Source organism: Adiantum capillus-veneris, chromosome 11 (genome assembly GCF_014529385.1).
Source record: "Adiantum capillus-veneris isolate H3 chromosome 11, ASM1452938v2, whole genome shotgun sequence".
Classification (NCBI taxonomy): Eukaryota; Viridiplantae; Streptophyta; class Polypodiopsida; order Polypodiales; family Pteridaceae; genus Adiantum; species Adiantum capillus-veneris.
In genome coordinates this window covers 60,045,282-60,066,694 of record NC_140941.1, presented here as the reverse complement: position 1 = coordinate 60,066,694, position 21,413 = coordinate 60,045,282, and the positions used below count along the sequence as shown (strand labels likewise).

At 43.5% G+C, this 21,413-nt stretch overlaps 2 protein-coding genes across 4 annotated transcripts in view; both read left to right on the top strand.

The window, feature by feature from the left end:
• The window catches only part of LOC147447308 (uncharacterized), an 86,408-nt gene extending 67,308 nt beyond the window's left edge, over positions 1-19,100 (top strand). For 2 of the 3 annotated variants that reach the window (XM_086523146.1, XM_086523144.1), the window contains 5 exons: positions 16,884-16,956; positions 17,167-17,234; positions 18,123-18,206; positions 18,608-18,694; positions 18,777-19,100. In XM_086523146.1, the coding sequence (XP_086379272.1) occupies positions 17,169-17,234; positions 18,123-18,206; positions 18,608-18,694; positions 18,777-18,947 (408 nt within the window). In that variant the 5' untranslated portion in view covers positions 16,884-16,956; positions 17,167-17,168 and the 3' untranslated portion in view covers positions 18,948-19,100. The remainder of the gene's footprint in view (positions 1-16,883; positions 16,957-17,166; positions 17,235-18,122; positions 18,207-18,607; positions 18,695-18,776) is intronic. The other variant, XM_086523145.1, reaches the window with a different exon arrangement.
• A 516-nt stretch (positions 19,101-19,616) lies between these two features.
• LOC147447307 (uncharacterized) lies at positions 19,617-20,608 on the top strand. Its single transcript, XM_086523147.1, has 2 exons — positions 19,617-19,751; positions 19,846-20,608. The coding sequence occupies exons 1-2, from the start codon at positions 19,722-19,724 to the stop codon at positions 20,035-20,037; spliced, it is 222 nt and encodes a 73-aa protein (XP_086379273.1). The 5' UTR covers positions 19,617-19,721; the 3' UTR covers positions 20,038-20,608.
• The last annotated feature ends 805 nt before the right edge of the window (positions 20,609-21,413 follow it).

Genomic DNA, 21,413 nt, shown 5'->3' with positions numbered 1-21,413 from the left:
CTCCATAGCTCCTTCAAGATACCCTCACTGCCATTTGGTTGGACATCATTCACACCCTGATTTGGCAGTGGGATTCTTCCTCAGGTACATCTAGAGCAGCCGAGGCTCGACGATTTGCCTTCCTTCGGCGTTGGGCCCGTTCTCCACTCTTCTTCACACTTACAGGTGGCCAGATTACATGGCATTATGCCCCCCCTCAGTGGTTTCTCCTCCACTCATCACACAGACCACCATGAGATTGTTCTAGTTGAGTTGTCACTATAGTGGCTCTCACCCTTACCTTCAGCTTGTACACCCCACGTGATAGGCTATTTTGGCATCCGCTGGGGATTATATTGTACTTAGTAATATACAGCCCTGATTTTTCCAAATGATTTTTCCAAAAAAGAGAGAGAGAGAGAGAGAGAGAGAGAGAGAGAGAGAGAGAGAGAGAGAGAGAGAGAGAGAGAGAGAGAGAGAGAGAGAGACAAGAAATACTCCCGTTTTGCTCACCAATTACCCTCTCTATGACAAGTGTATACATGAATGCATGTGATGTGTGGAGCGAGCAAGGAAGAAAAGAACCAAGAATAGCATCTAGAGACACATGCTATGTTAATCTTGAAATAGCATATACATAGTACATAAATAAATTTTTAATGGTTTAGGCGTTTCACCGGCAGGGTGAAACGTTTCGGCTGTTTCTCCGTTTCGTGTGAAACACGTTTCGCGGTTACGTTGGCAGACACGAGAAACATTTGGCGCCCTGTGTCTTAAGTCGAGAGTTACATTTACTCTCCACATATGGAGTGAACTCCAATACTGATGCTGTTCTCTTAGAAAGAAGAGCTGTATGTGAAATGATTGAATCGAACTTATATGTCCCTCAACTTCAAACTCCACATTGTCATAGATGGTTCTCTGATGGATGGTGCTCTGTGCCTAGACATGTCTAGAATATATTGAACCAACATGTCTTGGCTTAAAATATCTGTGTCCATGTAGCTGCACAATCCTAAGTGAGTAGCCAAAGGATGATCAAGGCTAATGTAGTGAGAGTGGATCTTGATTTGAACGTAAACCAAGGCATTACACTCATCACGATACCACCTCGTAGATATATCGTAAAATTTGCAATAGAACGTCTGAAAGCATATATATAAACGACTATTACGTATTGTACTTCCACATCTTCTTAGATGTCACAGTGCATCCTTGATGTTGCACCTAGAAAGAAATTGGAAAATTTGTCCCTTGCTATGTGTTTGACAAGCTTGTACAAATGTTTCATCTCCTATTTTGCCAAAATTGCATAAAGATTTGAACAATGTAGATTACCTTAGTAAAAAATAAACTTAGCATAACGTAGAAAAGATCATAAAACTATATCCATCATCAGGGCCTCTAGATCTGTACAGAAAATTCCGATGAGCACTTTGCTACAGGAACAAAATTTGGCTAAAAATCCATGCTTGTAGAAGCATTGTACTACAAAATCTTGCAAAAATCTTGGTGAGCACTTTGCTATAGGAGCTAATAAGCGAAAGAAATAATCCAAAGATAGATAAGAAAGTTAGACATTTGTGGAACTCATGTCACAGTTTGGAAAAGAAAAACCTTGATGAATTCATGGCATCGTTGCTAGAAAGAAAAAAATACTAAAGAACACGCCCTTGGCTTCATTACTAGAGTTGTATTCATGCTAGTCATGCCAGAAATGGATTAACTTGCTGGCCAGAAACACCAGAGCACAAGATGCAAAGCACCATCTTATGGGGAAAAATGAAATTTCCTTGGAAAGATTTGCATCTGCAAAACTTGAGGCTAATGAAGTAATGTTAGTGGGTAGTTGTTTGCTACAACTCAGCCAGCCCGGTAAAACCTTGCACTTGTATAACACCTTCTTGTGGTTTGATACAAGGTGAATAGGTACGATAAGTACGGTATGGAAAAAAATGTTGTGCAATATGGGTAATCATTATTAGTACGAAAAATTTTCTAGGTATTGAATACAAATAGACGTACATGTCTACTTATACATGCTTGCATATTGTAATGTGTAGCGGAAATGAATGATGGTGTATGCTCGGGATGAGTGCTCAATGCATACTCAAGGTTCCTTTTACTGAAGGGGAGAGAGAGCCCCCCTTTACTTCTTGAGAGTTGTGCAATAGACCAAAACAAAAGAGAATGCAAACTGTGTGAAAGTGTTGTGAGTGGTAGAGAGAGAAAATCGACACCAGATGGGGTCCTAAGCCCCCCTGCAAGGGCCCCCTTCTCTATTGCTAGAGAGGTATTTGCTTTAGATTGCACAAAGTTTGGTACAATGGTTCTAAATGCTGAGATGCTTGGCGACGACGGTGACGACGACAACGATGCTTGCAGTCGAGGCTGAGACTGCAAGGCTAATGGGCTGAAAACTGAAATCGCTAGAGATGCTGATGGGATACTGCAAATTCGGCGAGACTAAGGGCTGATCTGCTGTCATTAATGACGACAATGGCTGAAAACTGAAAAACGCTGACTTTAGGGCTGGCTGAAAACTGAAAAGGTTGGTTTGGCCGTGACGGGAAATGCGACCGTGACGAGGCTATGGCTGTCCGCTGAGGTACTGCTGCGGAATGCCGATGATGAAGCAAAAACGCTGCTGCTGCTGAAAACGCTGAGGCAAAAACGCTGGGTTACTAATGAGAAAACGCCAGGAGGCTGCGGTGCCCAGGCTCTGAGGATACTGATGCTCTCTTGCTTGTTGTGCCTTCTTCCGACGCCCAAGGGGCTGCATATATATGTGTTTCATGCTGAGTCGAGCAAGTTTCCCTACAGCCCACGACCTTGGAAAATGAAAGGTCACTTTATTAAATAAAAGCCCTATACGAGGTGATTCATACGCAGTTCCGGAAACGGTCACTTGCGGTGAAAAATGCTCATGCTTGGTGCTAGATATTGATGCTAATGCTCATGGGTTGTGCAATTAGAGGGTATGCAACTACTCTTAAGTGCATGAACATGCACATCCTGCGTACAGGCTCACAAGGTTGCCAGAACACCTCCTAGGCTGTCCTAAATCCTAGAAGTAGGAGTTACAACTTGTCCACATGCACATAGGGTTAGATGTGCACATGACATCTCCCCCTTTTCAAGGTGAGGTGCTGCTACCGAGCTGCATGGCTTCTTTGTAGTCTTCCAACAACTCAGATAATTTGTGAAGAAAGCTTCGTCAACCCACACTGTCTCGTGGGTGCCTCGTTCTTTAAACTTCAAAACGTACTGTCGTGCTTGTTTCTTTGAGCCATGGCGAAAGTGATGCAACAAAATCTGCTCCGGTTCCATGACTTTTGCTTCGTCTACGATCTCAGGTTCGTCCTCTTCGGAAATGTTCTTTGGTCGATCGCCCTAAAACAACTTCAACCAAGAAACATGAAAAACGTTGTGCATTGACCATGAGTTAGGTAATTGCAATTTCATAGAAACCTCATTAATCTTTATAGTGAGTGGAAATTGACCATACATTCGAAAAGACAACTTTGGACACTTCTTTCGAACTTGCTTAAGACGGTGCTTCATGATCCTAAGGTAGACACAATCCCCTTCCTCGATAGTAACATCCTGGCGATGCTTGTTAGCATGACGTGAAGAAGATTCTCGAGCCTTGTTTAGCTGAAGCTTCATACTTTTAGTAATCTCATCCAAAACTGGCTCTCAGCATTGACATCAGGCAACTGACTGACCGATCTAGTCAACAAAGACCGGAACAGACGACCAAATGCTGCCTCATATGGAGTTCTACCAATGGCAGTGGAATAGGAGTCATTCAAAATTGCTTGAACTAACGGGAGGTAGTGCTCCCAATGAGACTATTGATCATGTACATATGACTTTTAAGACATCAAAAGCCAACTGATTGTAGATCTCAATGTGACCATCGGACTGTGAATGAAATGTGGACGAAAAATTCAACTTAGTACCAAAATTTTCCAAGAGTGCTTTCCAAAATGTGATGTAAACTTGACATCTCTGTCTAACACAATTGACTTTGGCAAACCACAAAGGGGATATCGATGCTTAATGAACAAACGTGCTACATCTTGTGCTTGTGACTGTGGCCTTACAAGGAATCAACATGCAAAACTTGTTGAAACGATCAATAATGGTTAAACACTGAGTATTCCTTGAATGCAAGATTAGTTACAAAATCCATGGAAATGTCATTAGTTGGGCCTTTGGCCCTCGGGAATAGGCAACGCTAACAAGAGGTCCTGCCCCTTACCCCTAGGGGCTTTTACTTTTTGACAAATAAAACACTGTGTGACATACTTAGGCACATTTTTTCGCATTTTAAGCCAATAAAAGAATCTTTCTATCTTTTCTAAAGTGGTATTCATGCCTCTGTGCTACCCACTCGTGAGTGCATCATGTGCATTGTGCAATATGGCTTGCCTAAGAGAATGTAGCACACAAAGACGGTGACGAAAATACAAAAGACCCTCACAAATGAGATACTTGCTAGGCCCTTGGGAAGCAAGAGCTTGCAACCATTGCTTACCAAACTCGAAATCTACATACTGGTTCTTCATGCTGTCAAAAGAGACTCCTTGAATGGAGGTTGCTGAACTTGACTCAAGAGCCAAGTTCTGTCCTTTGCGACTTAATGCATCTGCAATATGGTTAGCTTTACGAGGAGACCATTGTGCCTGGCGGTCACTTTAATGTGCACTAGACATAGAGTGGAGCCACTTGAGGGCTTGATGATCAGTATGAACAGTAAAGATCTGTCCTTTGAGACTTAACGCATTTGCAATATGGTTAGCTTTACGAGGAGACCATTGTGCTTGGCGGTCACTTTAATGTGCACTAGACATAGATTGGAGCCACTTGAGGGCTTGATGATCAATACGAACAATAAACTCTCTACCATACAAAAAATGCTTCCAATGCTTGAGAGAATGAATGACAGAGAGAAGTTCCTTATCGTACATAGAGTAATTCTTTTCAGCACTACTTAACTTTCTATTGAGAAATGCAACTTGACGGCCATGCTGCTGCAGCATAGCTCGTATGGCGACGTTGCTCGCATCTGTCCATACCTCAAAGGGATCATCCCAAGAGGCAAGGATGAGACACGGAGCCTCAGTTATCGCAACCTTGAGAGCTTCAAAAGCCTCAACGGTTGCCTCGGGCAAAACAACGCATTGTCGGCAAGTTTGTACCCCTTTCAAGACACCAGCCATTGGTGCGGCAATGCATGCAAAATTTTCTATATGTGAACTATATGCCTGACATAGACCTAAAAAAGAACGCGCATCATATGTTGTTTTGGGCAAATCCCAATTACGAGCTTGTTCTACCTTTGCGAGGTCCAACTTAACACTGTTTGCAGAAATGTTATAGCCCAGATAAGTAACTTTTGTTAGAAAAAATTCCGACTTCTTAGCTGCAATGTACAACTGACACTCATCTAAACGGGCTAACACCTTTTCTACATCCCATTCATGCTTTTCCCATGACTTAGAAAAAATGAGAATTTCATCTAGAAAATAAGCGCACATAGGTCAGTCATGTCACCAAAACGACTTAACATGAGACGGTTGAAAGTACCCACGACACTTGTCAATCCAAAAGGCATAACCACATACTCCCGTTGCCCCCGCTCCGTGCGGAATGCGGTCTTGTAGATGTCGCCCTTGAATACCCTTACCTGATGGTACCCACTTTTGAGATCGACTTTGTTGAAAACCTTTGCGCCATTCAGTCTATCGACAATGCGAGGCATCGGAAACTTGTTCTTGACGGTCATCTTGTTGAGTGCCCTGTAATCTACACACAAACGAGCAGACCCATCTTTCTTGCGGACAAACAAAATAGGAGCAACAAAGGGAATTACACAAGGGCGTATGAATCCCTTGACCACTAATTGGTGAGTTGCCGCTCTAACTCTTCTTCTTGAGACTTGTTCAAACGGTAGGGAGTCCTATTGACTGGTTGTGCTCCTTCCATGAGTTCAATATTATGATTGCTTGGGAGGGAGACGGGGTAGAAGATCATCTTGCAAGAAGAGATGCTCATACTTCTTAACAAACCTAAGTATCGTTCTGAAGTCTTGAGGTCCCGCGTCACTTTAGTGGCATAAATGAATGGCGCTTGAGCTCCTCTTCGTAATTCACGCTTAGCTTGCACATGAGAAATGAGAGGTAAATAATGGAGGCCCTACTCACCACGAATAACCACGAGAGAGGAACTTGCCAGAGGGTGAGCGTGTTTTCTTTCCAACGAAATTGTGGATCGTGCTCATGAAACTATTTAATGTCGAAAATCATATCACATTCTGTGAGAGGAGAAACAATAAACTTACAGCAGAAAGATGTCTGTTGAACATAGACTAACACACTAGGTCATTCCTTCGTGATTAAAGAGTGCATGCCGGGAGCGAAACCAGACACCTCTCGATAGGAGCTGCTTGAGTCGCTTCTAAGCGAGCCCTCTTTACAAGAGAATGGATGGGGGAGGATCGGGGAACAATCCTCCTGGTGTAGAGACTTCTTCTCTTCCAACTCCACTCTCATCACCTTCACGCAAAGTATCCATTCCGCTTCTGGTGATGACCATGCACTGAGTACTTGGGTACTTAGAGTGGTACTTGGCCTCTTGGGGTTCTTGGTACTTGGTGACGACTTGCAATCTGCGTTTAAGAAGGCTTTTCTCTTACCCAAGCTCAACTCCTTCTTGCGGGTGCAGCCCTTGGCGGCCTTTCGTTGACACAAAGAATGCTTTTTCCCACCTCACGTCGAATGGCCTGTCGCTAAGTGCAAGGTCTGCTCTCAATGAGTGGAAAAGAGGAACGAGGGGAGGTTGGACAAGCCCTTCTTTTCTGGGTTACCTGTCACTCTTCAAAAACACAGATTAGGGATGGACATGCCCAAGTGTTCTTGGGTTACGTGCGATCACAACAAGCAAACAAAAATTTCTATGGTTCTTTGTGCTTCTTTCCTTGAGTGATGATACCGAACTTTGCCAAAGAGCTCTGATACCAACGTAATGTGCAGCGGAAGTGAATGATGGTGTATGCTCAGGATGAGGGCTTAGTGCGTACTCAAGGTTCCTTTTATTGAAGGGGAGAGAGCTCCCCCTTTACTTCTTGAGAGTTTTGCAATAGATCAAAACAAAAGAGAATGCAAACTGTATGTGAATGTGTTGTGAGTGATAGAGAGAGAGAGAGAAAATCGACACCAGATGGGGTCCCAAACCCCCCTCCAAGGGCCCCCCTTTCTATTGCTAGAGAGGTATTTGCTTTAGATTGCACAAAGTCTGGTACAATGGTTCTAAATGCTGAGATGCTTGACGACGACGACGACAACGACAACGACGGTGACGACGATGGCTGAAAACTGAAAAATGTTGACTGTAGGGCTGGCTGAAAACTGAAAATGCTGGTTTGGCCGCGACAGGAAATGCGACCGTGATGAGGCTATGGCTGTCCCCTGAGGTACTATGTGGAATGCCGATGAAGAAGCAAAAACGCTGCTGCTGCTGAAAACGCTGATGAGAGAACGCTAGGAGGCTACTGGGCACTGCGGGTGCTGAGGATACTGATGCTCTCCTTCTTCTTTTGTCTTCTTCCCACGCCCAAGGGGTTGCATATATATGTGTTTTCATGTTGGGTCGAGCAAGCCTCCCTACAGCCCCGACCTTGGTAAATGAAATGTCACTTTGGTCTCGTACGTCGAATGTGAACAACCTTGATGGTGAAGAGGCGAAAATCTCTGGGCCGGGGCAGGTATGTTTGGTGCATGTAGCACGCGAAACGCATGAGGTCGAAACCCTCCTTCCTCCTTCCTTAGCATCTGGCTCCACAGAGCTTTTTACTTGAAAAGATAGCACTCGTGTTAAAAATAGCACCAGTTGCTTTGTCCACGCCCTCAAGAAGTTTTACTAAGCTCTAACACCACTAAAATGCTAGAGGATCTAGGACTTGCTGTTCTCCACCCAACCACCTCCTCTTATAGGATCCTTGACCCTATCTTTATGAGACCTTTGTACTTAGCACGCTATTGCGAGGCCTTGCCTAGGATCATGTCCCATCCTTAGGCATCCAACCTTCATCCTGAGAGAGCAGGGCTGCCCTAGCACATAGAGCTGTGAGCCGTTGCTGCTGCCGTGCCTTGTTGCATGTTGCCTCCCAGAATGTTGCCTTGCGCCTGGCATGTGTCACCGCCATTGCCCCACTGCTTACTCACTGCCGGCCGCTGCTCTCATCGCGTGCGCTGGAGGTGCTTGCTGCTGTTCGCCTCCATGGGATGTCCAATTCTGCACTGTCAACTAGTCGCCACTTTGCCTCCTCCCTTTAGCATTATTAGTTTTTAATGCTTCGGCCGTTGGTCCTTGTAATTGCCTACGGGCATCTTTGTATCAATTTTTACTTCCTCTTGGGGTCGGCACCATTTTGGGCGCTCCAAGGGAGATCATGTCAGCTGTGCTTTTCTTCAAGAAACAAACAAGAGAGAGAGATGTTTGCATTCTGTAATTAAGTAGGACTAGCATTTATTTGTACCTAGACTTCGCAATTTCAGTTTTTGACCAATTTTGTGCGTCTTGAGCTTCTTCAGTTACACCCATACCTTCTTGGGTGGCTTCTCTCTTCACAGAAGTTTGGTGGTGCTTATCATTCAGAGATTTTGGTGGATACCCTCTCCCCTTTCCCCTCTCCTTTCAGTAGTTGCCAGGGCACTTTTTACCCTTGTTTTTCTCCATGGCGTGCTTTAGCATTATCAATTTTTAATGCTTTGGCCGTTGGCCCTTGTAATTGCCCACGGGCGTCTTTGTATCAATTTTTACTTCCCCTTGGGGTCGGCACCATTTTGGGCGCTCAAAGGGGGGTCATATCAGCTATGCTTTTGTGCGCGTATGTTGCACGTATCAATGCAAGGAAATTGCCAATACACTCTGTGCGAGCCACAAATGGCTCCAAGCACACAACAAGCCTAAACTAGTAAGCTCAAAGATGGCTATGGTGTGTCACTCACCGCTCTACGCTTCCTGTCGTGGAGGATTCCTCGCCGCGAAGAAGAGGGAGATGCCGCTATGCCGCGCTCAACCGCCTCGCTGCCGTCGTGCCGCCGCAATGCTCGATCGCACACACTCTCTCTCTCTCTCTCACGCATACACACACACACACACACACACACAAGGAGATAAAGAAGAAGAAGATGGAGATGGAGCAAGAGCACTCTTCAATTGCACAAATGAGAGAATGAGTGAATTTTAGGTTTAGTTGACTTTTATATGAGCTCGCCCCATTCACACTTGGACGTCCATGGTTTGCCAACTAATCCCTTCAAAGTTCCAGTTAGATTGCGCCTCTCATCGGCGATCACTCTTACCCTTTTCCTATTCGACCGACAAGCCCGGTACTTGACTCTACCAAATAAATAATACAGTGTCCGTCGTAGGTGATAGGAATGTGCATGACGGATTAACATGTCCCCCTTCCTGATGTAGATTCCGTCCTCGGGAGCTATTGAGTTGAAGCTCGTTCGTTGAGGTGGAAGAGCATTTGAGATGAATGTCTTTAGCCTTCTTCAGTCACTGCAAAATCAAACAACATTGACACAGTAATTGCATTCTCATATACAATTAAAAAGCATATGTAGTTTTAGGCGGACAAATTGATTGGTAACATAATTCTAAACGATTTGTCAGCAATAAACATTAAATTTCAATATAATCAAACGCAGAAACAGCTGTAAAGGTAAAAAACTAAACAAGTCTGGGGTCACTAATTTAACGGTCGAAAGGCACTAAAGATTGACTATTAATATCATGGGCAAGCTTCTCAATTTTCTTTGGTCAATTAAGTTGTTTAATTGCGAGAGCCAAGTATTTCATGTTCGAGGGCTGACTAGAGGCTATACCTAGAAGACCTTGTAGTTAAGCTATGATAAAAGGAATTTCTTATGAAATCATCGCCTGACTTATGAAATCATCCCTAAGCTTGGTGATTGAGAGGTCAGGGAGGAGGGTTGAGAGGGAAATCATCCCTGACTTAATTATCCCTAAGTTGGTCAAAAACTGAAATTTCTAATAATTTATTTCTTATGAAATCATCCCTAAGCTTGGTGATTGAGAGGTAAGGAAGGAGGGTTGAGAGGGAAGTGAGTGAATGATGACTGTCAGCAAACACTCCCCCCTTCCTTGGGTAGATCATACCGTTTGAAATGTGCTCGTCACCCTTTGAAACCAATTGTTCCAGTTGATAATATGTGAGCTTAGGTGCCTCATCGAGTTGCAAGGGTGGTAAGGTACTCTCCTAGGATTGAACTTGAAGTGGTTCATCGGGTGATTCTTGAACACTGTGAGGTGTGGATTCCTTTGTAGCTTTATGGAGGTCCACTATTGTAGATGGAGGCTGTGGAGAAGCTTTTACCTCTATGGATGCATTACATGAGGAGCTAGAAGCTTCATGGGATTCCCTTCTTCCTGAGGGACTCCCCCCTTCCTGAGCTAGGTGGAACAAATTGTTCTTTCTTTGGTACCCAAACTAGCTCTAGAGCGGGTGTGTAGCATTCTGTGATTTTTTTCTTTCGGCGATTGTCGATTCGTTTTGGAGCTATGGGATTGGGCTCACATGGGTCAGGTGACAAGTAAGAGCACAATTTACGTTTTGGCACCCAGATTTGATCATTTCCTTGATAGTAGCCTTGGGCTTCCAATAGTCGTTTAGGAATCCACCTCCACGTTTCTTTACATTTCTTGGAGCGAGTGGGACGTTTCTTACAAGGCGTATGTTTTTTGGCACTAGCTATGGTCTCTAAAGAAGTTTTAGGGACCCACTTGTATGTTTTCTCTGTTTTATATGAGGATGAGTCTTGTGAGAAGCTATATGCATTGCTTCTAGCATATTTAAGGGTACGAGTGGTGGCATTTCATCCCCCTCAGGTGTTACCCAGGTCGTCCTCCTATTTCCCCAAGTGTCTATGGTTGCTGCTAGTGGACCCAATCCACATTGTTCGACTCAGTCATCCTAGGTAGTACATCCATATAAGGAGAATCTTCCCCAACATCAGGGTCCGCTTTATACGTGCAACAATACTGCAATGGGGCCGAGTGAAGTGTGGTGTCAGATCTATGATCAATTATTAACCTGTTTCCTAGAGGATGTGCTGGACCAATTACAAGATCCACTCGAATGACAGAGTCTTGGAACTGCAGGTAGACATGGTTTTTTGACCAGTCATGCACCATTTTTGCTTCCCTCATGAAAGGACGTCCTAAGATCATCTCCGATGCCATAGTGTGTTTGGAGAAATCCATAACAATGAAGGTAATCCTTATTTTATGTCCAAAGACCTTGATCTTGAGATCTTCTAGCATCCCAATAGGTTTAATGATAGACCCATTGGCCATCTTCACTACAATGGTTGTGGTCGCAAGGTGAGGTCTTCCCATAGTTTCCCAACAATTTTTGTTCACAATGCTAACCCCAGCGCCACCATCAAGGATTTCCTTCACAGTTAATCCCTTAGTAGTGATTGGTATGGTCGCATTGGATTCATCACCCTCAAAGTATTGTCCCAATTTGTTAACAGGTATTTCTATAAGAAGGTTCTCATCTATGTTGGGTTGTGGATCTAAGTGTTCCTCCTCTATTGGCATCTCCCCAGCTCCATCCATCTGTGCAAATTTGTGGTAGCCCAAACTTTAGTTCTCCATTGAGGAAGGCTCGAAGAGCTGAGACTAGCTCAGGGTCTTTATATAGTTTGGACATGATGGTGGTTCTAACTTCTGAAGACATGAAATCCATCAATTTGGCAATGTTTAACGGCACCTTTTGGGCTTCAGCCCCTTGATGTGGGGAAGATGGGATCTCCATTTCTTCGATAGGATCAAGTAGTCTCTATGTAAACATTCTTTCCATCAAGAAGTGAGTACGTCCACTTTCCCATGACTTTAAGTCACTTTCTTCTTGGATGACACTAGGTATGGCTAAGGGTCTATGGACTTGGTGAGGTTGTTGTTGCGTAGGGAACACGGTGTCTGTAATTTGAATCTGCCTAGGTGCTGGTTCTAGATCCCTTTGGGTATCCTTAATTGATTGACTCGCTCGATCTCCTCTGTAGAGTTTGGATAAGTTCCTATCTTCTTCTTGGATCCTGGCCATTGTGGCTCATGAAGATCTTCCTTGTTGGTTTCTATCTTAGTGATCGTTTTGGTCTCCATGGTTTCACCTGAATCAGAATCCTCTTCAGTGTCGTTCATATATACGGGGTCGTCACCAGTCCCTATGTTGGTCTTTGAACTGGGGTATGACTTCGCTGCTTTTTGCGATCTCTTCCTTCGTGTTTTCTTCTTTCTCTGAGATTGGGCAATTGATGCCGTGTCTCTTTTCTCAAGAATATAATTTTGTTTTTGGAGCATCGTTCATGTGAGTACGTTTACTGGTACCACAAGTGTACTTTGTGATGGCTCCTCGGTAACTTCAATCAAGTTTAATGGCGTGATCTTCGGTGCATTTGGATTATTTGGACATTGGGCAATCAAATGATCTATGCCACATCGATTACACATGAGCATCGGCATTGTAGACGTGCTCGCTTGATTGGTTTGCATTAGTGTGGCGTTCTTTTGTAGCCTAATAGGACACTCGGCTACACGATGTGGACCTCCATACTCATAGCATTGAAGAGGTGGTCTCTTAGTAGTGTAATTGATATTTTGGCCTCTTGCAGCAAGAGCAGCTACTTGATAGACAGATTTGACTTGTCCCCAATAGTTCTCCATGCAGTATTGTGGACTTTCTTCAAGCACATCTATCCCATAGGCAATATTAGGATCTATATCTTCCTCACAGTCTTCCAAACAAGCAATAGATGACTCACAACCCACTTGATTTATAGAAGTGATTCTTGAATGTGGTGGTTGTGGTCCTAGCACTGGAGGTGGTTAAGGGTGTTGTTTGAACAACATTTTGGGCCCTAGAGACCATGTGTTGTGCTGTTTGTTTAAGAGGTGGGGCCAACATCAATGAAGGCACTCGAGGTGTGTCTGTCCATGCTAAGGTTGGTCTATTGGCCATCCCGCGCTTAAATACTATGCAATCCTTAGCTTGATGACCATACCTTCCACAGGCATTGCAATTCCCATTGAATTTTACTCTAAAAGTAGGGCATTCATTGGTACTATGCGGTCCATAGCATACTGAGCAGCATTGTTGCTCCCTTCTTGGATATATATGATTGTTTTGCGGAGCACGATTATCTCTAAGACTCTCTTGAATAGCCTTGGTGAGGTCTGCTAAAGTCATGTCAGATATCTTTGGCTCCTTAGCAATAGGCTTTAGGGTCATTGGCTGATGCCCTGATGCTTGCGAGCTAATAGATTTAGGCTCAACAGACACTCTTTCTCCTTGAATCATTAAATTATCCTCCAATTGGATCGCATTGGTGGTGACTGCTTCCCAAGTGGTGATACCTCTAATGACTAGGCCATTGTAGATATCCTCATGTCGTAACCCCCTAATGAATCTATCAAGCAATCGATTATTATTGAAGCGCTCATTTGGATTACAACGAGAATTGAAATGCTTTAAGCGACTAATAAAGTCTCTCACCGACTCTCCTTCCTCTCGTTGGGCTTTCTGAAGTTGAGAGGCTACACCCCAAAGCACTCCCTCTCGTATGTATTCTTTCAAGAACAATCTCGTAAGAGTAGGGTAAATCGTTTTTTCTTCCACCCTTAAGGTTCTATACCAATCCCCAGCCTTTCCACTTAAGGTTAGGCTTAAAGCATTACTCTTATGCAGGTCATTGTGTTCTCCTAGAGGATCGCATATTTGTTCAAACACTTCGATATGCTTTCTCACATCTCCGTCTCTACTAAATTTTTGTGTGAGCTTGGCTATTTGTACTGCCTTACTTCTAGGCTCTCTATCAGGCGTGTTACGCATATTCTCAGCAATAGATCGACCAGTAGCTTGAGCAAATGTTGTCAAGTCACCTAAGTGAGCAGGCACCGTGGGTGGAGGTGCTCCAGAGACTACATGTGGAGTAGGTATTGGCATTGGTCTTGACGCATAGGAAGCCCTTGGGTTCCACGTTGGGTACGATGTTGTGCCATGTGGTGGTCCATAGTTCATATGTGTGGCCCTAGGCATAACAGACGTCGAATGTGACATGCTAATGCTAGCCGGTATAGTCCCATGGAAATAAGAACTTGGGTGTTGTGGTTGTGGAGCATAGGTAGTTGAAACAATGGGAGGAGTAGAGGCTACATGAGTATGAGGACCCATGGGTGTATACGATTGGTACACACTTGTAGGTACTGTTGCAGGCATTGAGCTACCATGTAGCAGTGCTTTACTAACAAATGAGGTCCATGGCGTGTTTCTTGGCATGCCCATCATTGGGGTAGGCATGGTAGCCGTGGTGTCATCAAGGGAAAGATAAGCTAGACTTGGAAAGGTAAAGCTATCACTTGTGAGCTGAGATTGTATCGAGACCCCTGGAGAAACAACATATGGAGGATCCATCGGACTGACCGAGGGAGTTTCCATTTGCGATAAGGTCGGTTGTTTAGCATTTCCTGTATCCAAGAATCTCATGAGACCCGTTGAAGGCAGTGGATCCCCTTGTTCTGTCTCTCTAACTCAATCACCCTATGGATGACCTCACAAACTCTTTGTTGTTGATCCTCCACACTAGCAGCACCCATTGTGGATTGTAGGACATCTAACCAACCCACGTAATAGGTGTGACCTGTGTATAGGTCGGTCAGAGTTTCCGTTTGTAGTTCGTACTCCCAGTTCTCATTTAAGAACGCTCCATCTAGAATTGAGGTGCTAGGGGTGTCCTTTGAGCTAGATGCAATGTAGCTTTCTAGGGGTTGGCCCTTAGCGGTTGCTAAGTTAGGAGCACTCGATTGCTCTCCTATCAATGATATTGACATAGGGGCTTTCGCTTTTAACTCTCTTCATTGCTCCACCTTGCGTAAGCTCTCAGTTTCCTTTTCCCTCACTGCAAGGATATAACGCTCAACCTCTTGCACTTCGGCAAGGCTTCTACCATCGGGTAATATGATCTCGGAGAGGAATAGCTCTGAAGAGTCAGGAGGTGCAGTGAATGAAGTATTCACGTGCACATTCTCTAAGGGCATAGGGTCTACGTTGGTCATGAATGGAGAATTTACTTCCCCACCCCCCTCATTTATATCATTAGCTCCATGTTCGGAGCGAGTGGCTCTACTAAAGGTTTCCTTCAAGCGGCTAAGCACGCTCGGCCCGGACCGTGGGTCCATGGCATGCATGTCTTGGCTTGAGCTATTGGGATTAGGCATTGGGAAACCCTCCATGACGTCGTAGTCAGAGGAAGAGTCACTATCCGCTATGTTCGGATCTTGGTTTGTACTACCTTGAGTCCCCGCCGAGGGCCCGGAACCTAAGGTAGGTGGATAATGAGAACTCGCGTAAGTCGAAATTCTCTCTAGTTGCTCCGTCTCTAGCACACGACCAGAGCGCAGATGCATGTGCCTTTGGCACCCTACCAACGTTGACGAATAACCTCGAAGGTTAACCGCTTACTTTTTTAGGCGTCCGTTTTCACTCGTTTTTTTATGTTATTTAATGATCGATTTTTTGATTAAAGTGTGTGATAGCTCGAAACGAGCGTATCACTCAGAGGGTCGCGGTGTGCTTCATAGCACAACGTTCGGTCACCTGAAGCTCTGTTGGTCATCAAAAAAGTCTATTTTTTGTTGCTAAAAGACGTAATTTTAAAGGGCGACTGAGACCTGAGCGTGAGCGTGAGCTTGGGTTTGGGTCTGGGAGATATTCCCAATCCCGGTCTTATATATATATATATATTTTTTTTTGAGAATAAGGTCGTTGCGGCCTGCGTGCGAGCACACACATACTCTACCTACCTACTTACAACTAATACACCTACTGTTATACACTGACACACTTCATTAGCTCTCACAGATCTACTTCCTACTTACTGTACTTTGCATTACACAGAACTAACAACCTTAATACTAACACTTTACACAGAGAAAACATAGTAACCTTTCAAAACTTCATTAACAAAGAAATACACAGTAGCAATAGAAAATCCTTCTTCTCAACACACACACTTTCCTTCCCTACCCTTCCTACAATTGAAATTGCACCACAGAAGAAGCATAGAGTGTCATTCAAGCTTAGTGTATGGCATTCCCCGGCAGCGGCGCCGAAAATGTGCGCATATGTCGCACGTGTTAATGCAAGGAACTTGCCAATACACTGTGTGCGAGCCACAAATGGCTCCAAGCACACAACAAGCTTAAACTAGTAAGCTCAAAGATGGCTATGGTGTGTCACTCACCGCTCTACGCTTGCTGTCGTGGAGGATTCCTCGCCGCGAAGAGGAGGGAGACGCCGCTACATCGCGCTCAACCGCCTCGCCGTTGTCGTGCCGCCGCAATGCTCGATCGCACACACACTCTCTCTCTCTCTCTCTCTCTCTCACGTATACACACACACACACACACACACACAAGGAGATGAGGAAGAAGAAGATGGAGATGGAGGAAGAGCACTCTTCAATTGCACAAATGAGAGAATGAGTGAATTTTAGGTTTAGTTGACTTTTCTATGAGCTCGCCCCATTCACACTTGGGCGTCCATGCTTAGCCAACTAATTTCTTGAATGTTCCAGTTAGAGTGCGCCTCTCATTGGCGATTGGTACCTGACTCTACCAAATAAATAATACAGTGTCCGTCGTAGGTGATAGGAATGTGCATGACGGATTAACAGCTTTTCTTCAAGAAACAAAGAGGAAGAGAGATGTTTGCATTCTCTTAATAAGTAAGACTAGCATTTATTTGTACCTAGACTTCACAATTTCAGTTTTTGACTGATTTTGTGCTATTGTGTTTTCAGCAAAATTTCCAGGGTGTTGGTGAAGAAATCAAGGGTGAACATGAACTTCAGCATGTGGAAGACCCCTGTGGTGGTAACAATCTGCAAACTTCGTTGGTCAAAACCTTATGTTGCGTATACACAAATTTTGAGTAGGCAAGACACTTCGCTTGTGAGAATTTGAATGTGGCAGTCTGTAGTGTACTCAATGCAAGAGTGGTCTGTAATGTGCAGCATTAAGCTTCTTGTTGTTTGTCCTCATTATACTGTCTGTCGGTATGTGAAGTAACTTCTTGTGTGACAGTGATGCAAACGGAGTCAAAGCTAGCTGCAAGTGTGCTGGTCGATTCAAGTCAAGGACAATCACACAAAGTATTGCTATAAATTTATTATCTGTTCTGTTGTTTCACTGCCTGTTTGATATGTGATGATGCACTTAAAGTGAAAAAACAATTTGGGAATGTCATGAACAAACGGATTGCATTATGGCCTTTGTGTAACGGTTGTGAGCTTTCTCTGCCAACCAAATTATATTTGCAGGTGTTCTAAAGCTTCATCTTTAAACTGCGTGAGCAGGCCTGTATGTGCATTTGGATGGTATTTTTGTTTCCTAAGCAGGATTGATTGGCTCAAACACTTCATCAACCAAGAGACATCCTCTTGATTTCATCGTGGATTTCTCCATGTTGGTGTTTAACCGTTGCTCCTCCCTCCAAGCACAGCATTTAGCATCTCCTAGATGTCTTATAAAGGGGCTCTGTGATCTGTAGTTTTACTTTCTTTTCTAAACTTTTAAGTCATTTCTCATTTATCCCCAGGGGCCTGTACCTATGCCTTATTTGATATCCTACTTAGGTCATTTAAGAACAGATGGTCAAAAGGTCTTGTAGATGACTACGATGGGTTGAGAACGTACACTTTTTTCAAGGTGAATCTGGGCTTTCCTTGGATTTATTCCTGTATTTGTTTTGTAGCTGAAGGCTGATGTGTGATTGACTTCTCTGATTGTTACAAATTGAAGCTGCTTTGTATATCAGAAGTGCAGTTGTAGAAATTGATTTGTGTGTAACGCAATAACTAGACTTCAGCTGATTAAGGTTGATGTTTTTATTTCGTTTGCTTGACGTTTATTTGATTTTGGTAAGAAGCTCAGCTATGAAGACACCTCTGCTGCTTAGCTCTTGTTTGCTTATTTGATTGATCCTTCTTCAATATCTTCTCAATTCATCAAAATCATTCAACCTGTTGACATGGCGATAGCAGTTGGATGATGTGCCTGAAGATGCACTAGGAAGGTGCAGGTTGGAATGCTCACCACGTGCAGTGGATTTTGATCCTGGCAAGGTAGTACGAGTTTCTCACATGTGAATAAGATTGAAATTTGTAGGCACCAAAGAAGTGCTATAAGAATTCATTGTCGAGTGCCATTTTTGTCGAAAATTTCAGAAGATTCACGCCAAATACTAAACATAAAGGTTTAGGGTTAACATATATCCGCCAACCCATCTGCACTGACGGATTCTCGAAGGGGTGTTATCTTACACCCTGTTTGGGAGATTTGGGCACAACAACAAAGAGATCCCATCTTCATGTTAATATATAATCCAAGTGTTGAAACCTTTACATTTTTTACAGATATATATGCAACTTACTGTGCTTATTTATCTGTTTCCTTGTCCCATGTCCTAGTGCTTTGCTTATATCGTTTTAAAGTTATGGTCTTGAGCGTTTTTTTCATTCACCAGGCACCGGAGCTCAATGAGTCAGTTGAAAGTTTGGCAGGCAATCCAAGGTCCAGTCATGGGTTAGAGATGCAAGATGAGGGCTCCAAGGTCGATACATGTTTTGGAATCTTACTTCCGGATTTTCCCAACCAATTTTTGTGGCTGAGTGGTTGCTTGGCTTCTCTCACAGAAGTTGGAGCTGGATAAAACCCTGCCCCCTATCCGAACAAGAAGAGAGGGAGATCCTAGAGAGCATTCACCATCAGATCTGACCCCTCCATCGCCAAAGCGGTTGCGGCAAGGATCGAAAGAAAGTCAAGAGAAATGGAATGGCCTTTGGAATACAGAAGGAAAGCCTTAGTGATTCGCCGTCAGCTCTGACCCCTCCCATCGCCAAAGCGGTTGCGGCAAGGATTGAAAGAAAGTCAAGAGAAGTGCAAGGTTTTTGGAACACAGAAGGAAAGCCGTAATGTTGGAAATGGATTGCGAGCAATATGATCCTTTTTGTGTTGTCTATCATCTGTATGTATGTTTGTATGTATGTCAAGGCTGAGGTGAACATCAGGGAACTATTTCTGTTGATATTGAGAATTAGGTTTTGTAGCCGGAATAAGCTAGGGTTTTGTTTTTGGACTTCACGGTAAGGGGTTGTAGAAAGTTTGCTAGGAAAGCGATGGCCAATATTGGCACACAGCAAAGGAGACTCTTGCTTGTTCCTTCTTTCTTTGTTTATTTTGCTTATGTGTGAATTCCGTCTACCAAGGGGCATGGAACAGAGGACCCTGATTTGTATCTAAGTACTTGCCTCTCTTTCCCACAATTCTAGGTGTGATCTCGGCCTTTGTAGCTCTCCCCCCCTCCTTTTTTTGCTGCTGGTGCACACAACAGTAGCTTGAGCTCGAACTCCAAAAAATACCCGGAAAAAAGATGAAGCTCGCAAGCTATTGAAAAATGGCTGACTTTGAAATCTTAAACAGCCCAATAAAAAAGCTAAGCTTTTTGTTTATAAGTATTACTGAAGAGTTTTCCACTATTTTGAAATATTGGCCAAGATTCATGTTGTAAGGAGATTAACATGTCCGCAAAATGGAGGTATAGTTTAGATTGTATGAATCCTTTTGCAAGACTACAGTAAATGAAGCGAAACTTTTCCCTACCAAAGCAGGTATGACCCTATCCTTTGAAAGGGAGGCAACTTTTTCCATATATGTGTAAAACCTCTCTTCACAATGTGATGTTAGATTTATGATATGTCACAGGCCAAACAGAGGAATGCCATTGGATATATGTCACACAGGGTAAATGCACATGCAAGCCAGGCCTCCTTGCTTGTACAGGGAAATTATAGAGCATTCCCAATCCACTCTGCCGTCCTCGAACACATTTTGTTGAGCAAGAGATTCTTAGTTTGTGGATACAAAGATGATGAAAAGATGCTGTTTAATGGATGAGCTCAGCATGATGAGAGTTTTGCTAGGTTGCAACTCCTTCCACTCTTGTATGGGATTGATAACTTTTGTACATGTTAGTGCTTGATAGCTATGCTATAGTCGTTTGTCACGGTGATGTGCTAACATTGGCAACACTATTGGAGTAGCGAAAGTGTGTTCCCTAATCAACAATGGTGTAGCATCAAGCTATGGTGGATTAAGCCTTAGCATAGTCATGGTGTTAGGGTGATGATTAGAGTAGTTAGGGTCATGCTAGTACTTAGAGAAAGATCATAAAGATAAAGAGTGTAGACACAATGATAGTAGACTCAAGGTTGAATTGTTTCATTACAGAGAATCCTCTTAAATAGGCTCTGTGCTTTACATTCATTAGCTAGAGCGGTTGCGCCCTCTTCTCATTGGACCATCTCATATTCTATCCATCTTAGTTGTCTTGGAGGCTTTCCCATGTGGTGCCACAAATGTGGGCCTAACCATCACCCCCTTAAGCTGAGCTTGGGGAAAAATACAAATGTTATTCAACAATGATTGTTCAATATGATTCATCATCATGGTTCAATGCCTCATGATTCATCATAGCAGTTCTCTTCCGGATTCATTGCTATAGTTCACAAGTGAGAATTAAGATAGACTCTCTTATGACCCAAGGTATTTCATCATTCATGTTATGGGTTCTTAATTCATTAATGAAGAAGGGTTTTCGATGTCATCCTCTTCATTGTTGATCTTCGTCTTGATCTTCATGTCGTGATATTCATCATATTTGGTTGTTATCTTTGTCTTCATTTGATGTTGAATTGCTTGATGTTGTTGGTTTGATTTGTAGAGGGTGCGGCCTTCATGGCCAATTTCGTAAAGTACGCATGAATATCATGTGTGATGTCTATGTTTGTGCTCATAATCATGGGTTGCCTTACCATATACACATCGTGTAGGGAGTGCTTGTAAACTTGTATGTGCTTAGTGCATAAGTTACATTGCTAGATATTTCTTAGAAGCCTTCTTAATAGAGGTGGATGTGAGGCGCTATGGGAGCGCGTGGGTGCGAGTGTGCGAGTGTGATGCAGTGCAGGAGGAGACCTTATGTGGTGATCTTTTGATGAGAATTATTCTCACCACTCCTTATTCTTTCCATATAATCAAAGAATAGTTGTTAGTGGTTAGTGATGGGCGGTCAATCACTTTGCCTGAACCCTAACAATCTCTCACTTGAAAGCCAACGTGGTCCACGTGACTATAAGTGTAAGGATTAGTATGTACAACTATACAAGTGTGAAGTATGACCATAGCTTCACCTTATACCCATCATCTCTTTGCAATGTGCAAACCGCTCTAAAGATAGATGTTGGGTTCTCATCTATGTGGACTTTGGCTAA

Coding starts and splice junctions, on each gene's coding strand:
- LOC147447307 (XM_086523147.1), top strand. CDS start 19,722: ATGAAGCGAAACTTTTCCCTACCAAAGCAG. Junction 19,752..19,845: donor ACTTTTCCCTACCAAAGCAG/GTATGACCCTAT, acceptor GATATGTCACAG/GCCAAACAGAGGAATGCCAT.